Source organism: Carassius auratus, chromosome 8 (assembly GCF_003368295.1).
Source record: "Carassius auratus strain Wakin chromosome 8, ASM336829v1, whole genome shotgun sequence".
Lineage (NCBI taxonomy): Eukaryota > Metazoa > Chordata > Actinopteri > Cypriniformes > Cyprinidae > Carassius > Carassius auratus.
This window is the reverse complement of record NC_039250.1, coordinates 27,853,536-27,862,869: the sequence shown is the minus strand read 5'-3', so window position 1 is coordinate 27,862,869 and position 9,334 is coordinate 27,853,536. Positions and strand designations below refer to the sequence as shown.

General features: G+C 36.6%; 1 protein-coding gene across 3 annotated transcripts in view; it reads left to right on the top strand.

The window, feature by feature from the left end:
* The first annotated feature begins 1,001 nt into the window (after positions 1-1,001).
* Positions 1,002-9,334, top strand: part of espn (espin) — a 63,409-nt gene continuing 55,076 nt past the window's right edge. For all 3 annotated transcript variants that reach the window (XM_026270620.1, XM_026270619.1, XM_026270617.1), the window contains exons 1-2: positions 1,002-1,736; positions 4,539-4,732. In XM_026270620.1, the coding sequence (XP_026126405.1) occupies positions 1,443-1,736; positions 4,539-4,732 (488 nt within the window). In that variant the 5' untranslated portion in view covers positions 1,002-1,442. The remainder of the gene's footprint in view (positions 1,737-4,538; positions 4,733-9,334) is intronic.

The following is a 9,334-nucleotide window of genomic DNA, read 5'->3' as shown; positions in this document are numbered from 1 at the left end:
ATTTACCACACGCTTTTATCCAAAGCATCAATCAAATTAATAGAAATTTTAAAATGTAATATAATGCATCGTTCACATAAGCATAAAGGGCACATAAGTCTAAAGCTATCGAGGTAAAGGGGTGCAGACAGAGCCAGTGGTGGTTTATGCGAACATCATTATTAGTGTAGTGTTTTAAGAAATAAATGTAAAAAAAAAAATAAAAAAAAATAATGCCATTAATATAGGCCATTTATTAAACCACAATCTATGTAAAATTATGCATTTAAAGAATGTAGGTCAAATCAAATAACAGAATCACATTATTAATTATATATTAATCCTTATTTTATTTAAAAGTCAATGTCACAACGAACTCATTAGAGCAAAACAATGGTTTGAAAGTTAATGATTGCTAACAAGAAATTATTGTTAGTGTCAGCGGCACCAAATGCGCACTTTAGCGTCGGCGACTATAAGGGGCAGGGGCCCGGGCCCCAAAGGGTCTAGAACACCTCCCACGAGGAACTGCCTTTTTTTTACATTTATTTGTTATTTCTTACAATCAGTTAACATCAAATCTCACTAACACTGACGTTCAGACGCATCGATAAGTTGCTGCAGCTGTTCGGTGATATACAAATGTTGAGCGAGCCTGCCCTCTATTGGTAATATAGTGTAAGGCCTTTGAGTTAATTTAATCAACAGGTGGCACCTGCCTGTTCCAAAATATTGATGTCGAATACAGATGAAGCACGGAGATTTAGTAAGACGCTAGTTTTCGGAATTTGCATTTAATTTGAAAGAGAAAGTAGAAAAACGTTATTCTTCTGCAAATCAAAAATATTGTAGATTTAAAAAACGTAAATGAAACATGTGCATAAATGATGCATAGAAAACACCAGACGAGAGAACCTTACTCGTTCAACAAAGCAGCGTCATCGTGACGCGCTGTCCCTTTAACATCTGAGCCGATTTAAGTAGGGCCAACATGTTACTGTTCTCCTCCCCTTAATGGATTATTCACAAGTTGAGTCCCTCAAGACTTCTGAACGACAACAGGCCACACATACTTCATCCAAAGAGGACGCATTGGTTTTGCACTTATTGTTTTGTTAGTTTAGGAACGTAACAGGTGAAATATAGGCTGCTGTGAGTGTATAGACAAGGTCAGTGTTGCCAATGGATACGTTCAAAGACGACTAGTAAGACTAGTAAAGAGAAATGCTTGGTAGGTTTTCTTTAGATAGCAGATACGCAGTGGATGGAAGTAACAGTTTGTTAAAATGCCATATAATTAATAATAATAGATCGAGAGAATATATTTTTTAGATATATGGTCTGGTGATTCTTAGAAAGAGGGATGGACAGAACGAAGTAATACGCGTTCCGTGGCGTGGACTTCTGTGAGCTGGCGCTTAATGCTGCGCTAACACTCATTAGTTTGGAGGCGCTGCATCATCATGGTGGTCGAGAGGACACTTCTCGCAGCGAGGCAAGGGGATGTGCAAACTCTGAAAGTACAGTTAGCGGAGAAGGTGCTCAACAGCGATGTGAAGGATGTGCTGGGAGCGACTCCCGTACACCACGCCGCGCGAGCGGGGAAGCTCACCTGCCTGCGGTATTTGGTTGAGGAAGCGGGTTTACCGGCGAGCAGCCTGGCGAGAAACGGCGCAAGCCCTGCGCATGACGCCGCAGCCACGGGAAACCTGAGCTGCCTTCAGTGGCTCGTGACGCACGGAGGATGTCGAGCGGCCGTGAGTATCTTTACGCACTCTTTAAAGGCTAACAGTGTCCGCTTCTGTGTAAATAGACTGAGTTACAGTAGGAATAACAGTTACACCAAGTATTACCCTACACTCTTAAAAAAGGCTCTTTATTGGCATGGATGGTTCCACGAAGAACATAACCCTAACCCTAACCCTGGGTGTAAGGGATGAGTCAACACAACAGTGTAATTATAAATGCAATTACAAAAAGAAATTACAGATGCAATTACATGCAAGTATTTTTTAAAATATAAGTACAATGTAAAAGCATCTATGTACACAATAAGTGCATCTTATATACCTGAAAAGCAAACATACAAATCTACAAAAATGAATAACTTAATCACAAGGTAAAAATCACAGTACAAGTGTTTATCTAAAAAAATACAAATTTCAATTATTCCCATCAGCATAGTAAAAATTTGCAGTTATTATATGCAACATTATTATTTATAATATTATTTTCATAATTTCATGCAATTAGACATGGATCAATATTTTTTTTTTTTTCTGTGAGCAGTCTAAAATGGCATTTAAAGGAGTGCTGTGGTGCTGTTTAATGTGATTCAGTGATTTAGGGAAAAAATAGCTGTGTGCCTCCATATAGCTCTGGGCCCGGTGTACTCCCGCCTTTACTCTCATTAGCAACGCCCCTGCTGTCATGCTTAATTTGGCATTTAAAATCACTAAGCTTACCTGACAAAACATAAATAACCCAGTCTAATGAAGACATTGAAAGACGCCCATCAATGTATGCTCAGCACCACCAGCAGCATAAACTGATTCCCTGGCCTAGTCATCACCTCATATGCTAAGAAATCTCATCTCATTAGGAGCAGATCCTTATAACACTCATTTAACCTTCAGTCTCATGGTCAGAGAATTTACTCCACAGTGTTTCCGAGGTCTTATTAAGAGTGTGACTTCAGTTTAGCTGCTTGAACCGTGCCGTGGATAATACCGTCCTGCTGGAGTCAAGAGTGTGATTCATGCAGTGGATATAATTATGGAGTGAAGCCAGTGTGTTTGTTTAGTGCTAAGAGCCGACAGTTCTGTCAGGCCCATGCAAAACAATGAGAGGAAAAGATTTCAGTGGAACGAGATGGAAGTGCCACAGTGTCTTTATCCAGCTGCTGTTTTCAGGAAAGTGTGGTGTTATATGCCTTCCATGAGCATCATAAGCTAAAAAGCAATTTTAAGTTTGAATAATGGTTACGCATAATTATAAATCTTCCAGGCACTCAGCTTGATATAACTTTAAACTTCATTATTTAGTAATATATATATATTACTATAGCCTACTTGCAGATACAGTATTACTGAAAAAGACTAATGACTGTTTCTTTAAATACATTAACAGACAGTGCACTTTCTAAAATTGTTTTATTTTGATTTGTTGACTAACATACTAAAGCAAATTTCAAATATCTATTTACAATTTTAACTGTATTGTGTTATGCAATATGACATTTTAGGCCATTTAAATGTAATGAATAGCAACTTTGTCTTTACAAATGGGTATTCAAAAATATATTTAAATAAGTCACAAACAAGTCTCAACAGAAAAGTCATTAAACTGTATTTTAGTTACCATACATGCTTGTCAGTACATTTGGCTGCATGCATTAACCATATTTCATAGACTTCAGTACTGATTATGAAATGATATATAAATATTTTACTATGTCCTACTCGAGTGGGTCAAATAAAGGACTCAACTTCAACTAATTGCATTTAAAATTCACGTAATCTAAAACCTAAACTATTTTTTTATTTAATTGCAAATAGCATGCAATGAAGTGTCCAAAACATTACATGCAGTTCGCACTTAATAATTATGTAATGCATATTTTTTCTGTAATAAATATTAAAAAGTATTTTTGTTAAAGTATGCGAAAGTCTATCTCTTTTTCCCAACAGTGACCTTGTGTCTTTTCCTTAAAAAATAAGTAGAACAACAAGAAAAACGAAAACAGATTAAATTCATGACGATACATATAACTGTTGTTTTGCACGCTTGTATGTCATCATGTGTGTGTTGTATAGTCGGGATTACCATGAACTACAAACTAAGGACATTTAAAGTTTAAAAAGCTTAAAAAAAAAAAAAATGTCACTACTGTACATTCAAAAAGTCTCTGCATAGTTATTCAGGGTGTAAAGACCAGCCTGCTTGTGTTAATATGTTTATTTGGATACAGTCATGAGAGTCATGTTGTGTTAATAGCTAATGTTGTATATCATTCTCATTCACATATTTTCTGTTTTTTATTATTTGATTAAGATGAAATTAAATGTAGAAGTGTAAAAGTAACATTAATATTGCTCTAGGTCCAGTGGTAGACCTCACCTCATCAATTCAGAAAAAGTGTTTGTGGTAATGAACAAGTAACTGGAGCTCTTGCTGTTGTCCGTTTTTCCTTCTGTGCACATGCAGTAGTGGACGTTATCTCTGCCATCACTGGGGAGCGCGACGTCTACAGCAGGGCTTCACGTTACATTATTGTGTTTCATACCTGCGCTGCATGTTCAATGCCTGCAAAAAAACTTTGGCCAGTTAGATATGATCCAGCAGAGACATATTTACTGAAAATGATTCAAATTTGGTCTCATACGGTATAAATAAATATGCTAAAATACACCCATGTTCCCTGTCAGTGCTTTATAACATGTAACATCCACATTGTTGCCCTTTAGAAATGCACCAATATATCTGTATTCCAGCCGCATGGGAGTTATTGAGTGATATAGTTTAAATATCTTATCTATTATGTTCTGTGTTGTTTCCAGGGTAAGGACAGCTCAGGGGCGACTGTCCTGCACCTGGCGTCCCGCTTCAGCCATCATGAGATCATTGATTGGCTGCTGAAGAGCGGGGAAGGGGATCCTACTGTTGCCACGGATACGGGGGCGTTGCCTGTTCATTATGCTGCAGCTAAAGGGGACTTACCCTCGCTCAGACTGCTCCTGGAGCACAGCCCACAGTAAGACCGTTTTGTATCGGGAACATTCAAACACTTTCCTAACCATGCCACAACCATGCATGACTCGTTAAGATCTTTACATTAGTGTTCTTAAACAGTCCTTATGCGTGAGTTCTAGATGGGGAACAATAGTGTTTTACATAGGTGCATCCTAATTGTTCTTCTAAAGTGCTCTTTTCAAATGCCTAGATGTTGCACGTGCAAGAAAAAAAAAAACAGTGTGAAGAGTGTGAAATTTTGGACACTTCATTTGCTTTAAACATACTGGAGGGCTAGACACTAGAGTACATAGTAAGTCATTTGGGTCACAACTTTTGTTGTTTTCCTTTTCCTACAAAAAAACAAACATCTCTTTTTATTAGAATCTGTGTGGACTGTGTGACAAAGATTGATTTACATTATTTATGACATTCGGTTGACTGTTCTGCTGACTCTGAGTGTTAGTGCAGTATTAATAGACTGGTAGAGTTAGGGTAAGAATACTTTTTAGTCCGTTTTTTACTCAGTAGATTGTCTGTTAAGACACGCACACACACTCACTCACAAACACGTTTGTTTTTGTGTAAAGTGTGTTCATCCCATAGGTGTAATGGTTTTTATAATGTACAAACTGTATATTCTATGGCCCTTCACCAACCCTACACCTAACCCTAACCCTCACAGGAAACTTTGTGCATTTTTACTTTCTCAAAAAAAAACTCATTCTGTATGATTTATAAGCGTTTTGAAAAATGGGGACATGGGTTATGTCCTCATAAGTCTAACCCTCTCCTTGTAATACCTGTGTCATACCCATGTCATTATACAGAGTTGTGTCCTGATATGTCACAAAAACAAGAGCACACACACACACACACACACACACACACACACACACACACACACACACACACACACACACACACACACACACACACACATTGATATTTCTAATAGATTCATGTTTACATTTTATGTATTCTAAACCAGTTTAACAGCAGGGTCAGAGATATTTGTACTTTTTGAAGAAGCAGAGAGTTGTGCCTGTTCGTTCAAAACACAGTGAGGTGTGTGGTTGCCAAGGGGTTACTATAGTGTTCAGGGTGGTTGCTAAGTGGTAACTTGCTTGTCCAAGTAAAAAAAGTCCATCCATTAAACCTCTATGATATTCTGGTCTGTAGACATGGCTCTGGTTTCCTGCAATGGCAGTAAAAAAGAATTATTTTTGCTCATTTAATCATCCAACATCGTCCATTTAGGTGTTTACTTATAAAAAAGAAACATAGCTTGTATATGCATAGTGTTTACTGCTTAGTAAACACTAATAAACACTAATTACAACATATCCAACATCCACTGCAACATCTTTATATGACAAATGATGAAGTCCTTCAGAAAGAGCTCTTGGCTTCAAAAGCCATAAAGAGTATAATGATATTAAAAGATAGATATGATTAGACTTTGTTTCCTGCTGTATATGAGGACTGTCTTGTTTATTGCACTGGAGCCTGCTGCCAAGAACAATGTCCACTGTCATTAAACCCAGCATCAGTCAGCTATTACTGCTGGATGAGTGTGTGGTGGGTCAAATTATTCTGTCTATATTGAACCTTGCTTGGTCAGCATTGTGATGGAAAAAAAAGTTAAATGTCTGTGATGGTCTGAACACATGAACTGACAGCAAACCATTCAAATTAAATAGTTTTAAAGAAAGAAATGTTTTGAAGAAACTTTAACATCCAAAGAATCTTTCCACTGTTGTGAATGTTAAAGTTTCGTCATGCAATCATAGATGCCAATAAGGAACCTGTATTTTTAGGAGTGGGCTCAACAATGTGAAATAAAATACCTTTAAAGGTACAACCACTTGTCAAAAGGGCAGTACTCTTAAAGGGACATACAGTATTTATATATTTACACCTTTATTTACCCCTAAAAGACCTGTAGTAATCACTTACTCTCAGGTTCTTATACCTTTAGTCAAAACTTTATTTAATTCTCGCGGTAACACTTTAGTAAGTTCTCACTATTTAACTAGTTAGTATGCCTATTATTAACATAATGGCTGTTTATTAGTACATATAAAACACATATTCGGCATGACCATATTCTGCAACCAAATCCTACCCAATAATAAACTTAACAATTACCTTACTAACTATTAATAAGCAGCATTTTTTTCTGCTAGTGTAAGTTTTGAAGAGCTGATTCAGAAAGATGACAGTGATGGTGAAGTGATGCTGTGCAGATCAGATCATGTAGTCTTCTGCATCCTTCACACGCCAAGAAAACTCTTTAAAAATATTAACGTGTGTGCTGTGTTATTATGAAGGAGGTGTTTTTTCCTATTCATATTTTGAATTACACATTGCACTGTGTTTTAGTGTTGAAGGAAATGTCTGTAAGCTTCATAGATGATGTCCAGGCAGAAAGTTACCAGTACCTATGCTGTTTATCTACAATGTTTTTTCTTCCATTGCATAACCTGGCATTAAAACACACCTCAGCAAATGAATGCAGATACTATTTAAACTGAACAGAGATGACATCACTGAATTCAATGATGAACTGCCTTTAACTGTCATTTTGCATTATTGACACACTGTTTTCCTGATGAATGTTGTTCAGTTGCTTTGACGCAATGTATTTTGTTTAAAGTGCTTTATAAAAAAAGGTGACTTGACTTGACATCAGAGAACTGTGCTCTGGAAACTGAATTTGAGCATTTCGTGTTGTTATCTGATTTGAATAATTTCTTTTGTGAACCGGTTGCTAAAACACCACACACCGTGAGTGAAAATAAATAATGCTGTCAATTTATTCTTAGTAAATCCGTCCTGTGAAAGTTTAATCAGGAAGAGAGATATTGCTAATTCTCGTTCAGCACTGTGTACTCTCGTCTCAATGGAGACGTCAGTATCAGACTAGTAAGTGATAAACTAATGAGGTAAACAAATACTCTTGAATAGAAGTCTGCTATGTAGGAGATTTCTGCACTGTGATGATAGGCTTGCTTTTGGAGGGTAAAGATAAAAGTCTGATGTCAGAGGGGTCAGGGCATGTGTATTTTAACTCTTCTTGTTACAGGGAAGGTCTCTTGGTCAAAGGTCATAAATCTTGACATAGTTGTTAAAATGATATATTATGTGGGTCATAGTGTTGTGGGATGATATAAAGTCAAGTCAAGTCACCTTTATTTATATAGTGCTTTAAACAAAATACATTGCGTCAAAGCAACTGAACAACATTCATTAGGAAAACAGTGTCTCAATAATGCAAAATGACAGTTAAAGGCAGTTCATCATTGAATTCAGTGATGTCATCTCTGTTCAGTTTAAATAGTGTCTGTGCATTTATTTGCAATCAAGTCAACGATATCACTGTAGATGAAGTGACCACAACTAAGCAAGCCAGAGGCGACACAGCTTACTGATGTAGACAGTCTTCTGTCACAATGGTTGGTCTAATGCGATATGCAGTGAATGTCACTGTTGAAATAATGATGACAAACCTTAGAGAGGTTTGTATTAGTCTAAATCTATCAAAAGGAATCAAATGAGGTGTATAGATTAGGGTGTGTAGTATGACATGAAGTGTGATACCTGTGAAGCATTACATTTCAAATAAAGCAAAAATGATGGAACAAAAAATAGTAAAGTAGTCATCTGGTGCTGGTTTGTTACAGCAGCATCTTGAAGATTTCAGACCTATTAATTATTAGAAGTAATTACTGCACCACCTGCATGTGACATCATTAACAACAGATTCTATAGTTTTGAAGCAATGTGGTTTAAATAACACGACTAGCCGGTTCGTTTATCTAACGATGCGTATGTTAGTTAATCAGCAACTTGTGCTGTTGTATGAAAAACACACCCCGGACTGATTAAGGTATGTCATACCATTTTAAAATCATAGTTTATCTACATTTTCATCTTCAGAACACAAATGATTTTTCAAATAAAATTCAAGAGATTGCTATCTTTCTGTCTACGGTTTGGTTTAGTGTTAGTTGTTTGTAATTATGTATAATTTATTGTTATTCCTATAGTAAGTACATGTAACATATGAAACATGGACACTGTAAAATTGTGGTTTACTAGCTAATTTTGCCTCAATAAACTCCTAATTTTCTGCTTATTAACAGTTAGTAAGGTAGTTGTTAAGTTTAGGTATTGGGTAGGATTAGGAATATAGGATATGGTAAATTATGTGTTTTATAAGTACTAATAAACAGCCAACATGTTAATAGTAGACATGCTAATAAGCGACTATTTAATAGTGAGAATTGGTCCCAATACTAAAGTGTTACCTTAAAATTATATACCATTTACAGACTACTGTTACCTGTTAAAGGAACGCAGGCTTTCGACAGTGTAAAATTAGCATTTACCCTGCAATATATAATAGAAAATAAAAAGCATAATACAATTGTCCGTGAGAAATGTTGTGTTCTTCTGCTATCTCACTGTTTTTTGACCGTGGTGGGACACATCAAGCATTACCAACTCTGGTCAGACTGACTGCTCAATTGGAGCACGCGGTTGGCCCCATTAGGGTATCAGTGTCTTTTGTGAAAGGAGAATATGTGCTGGGACAGATGTAGAAAAAGGGAATGAGCCG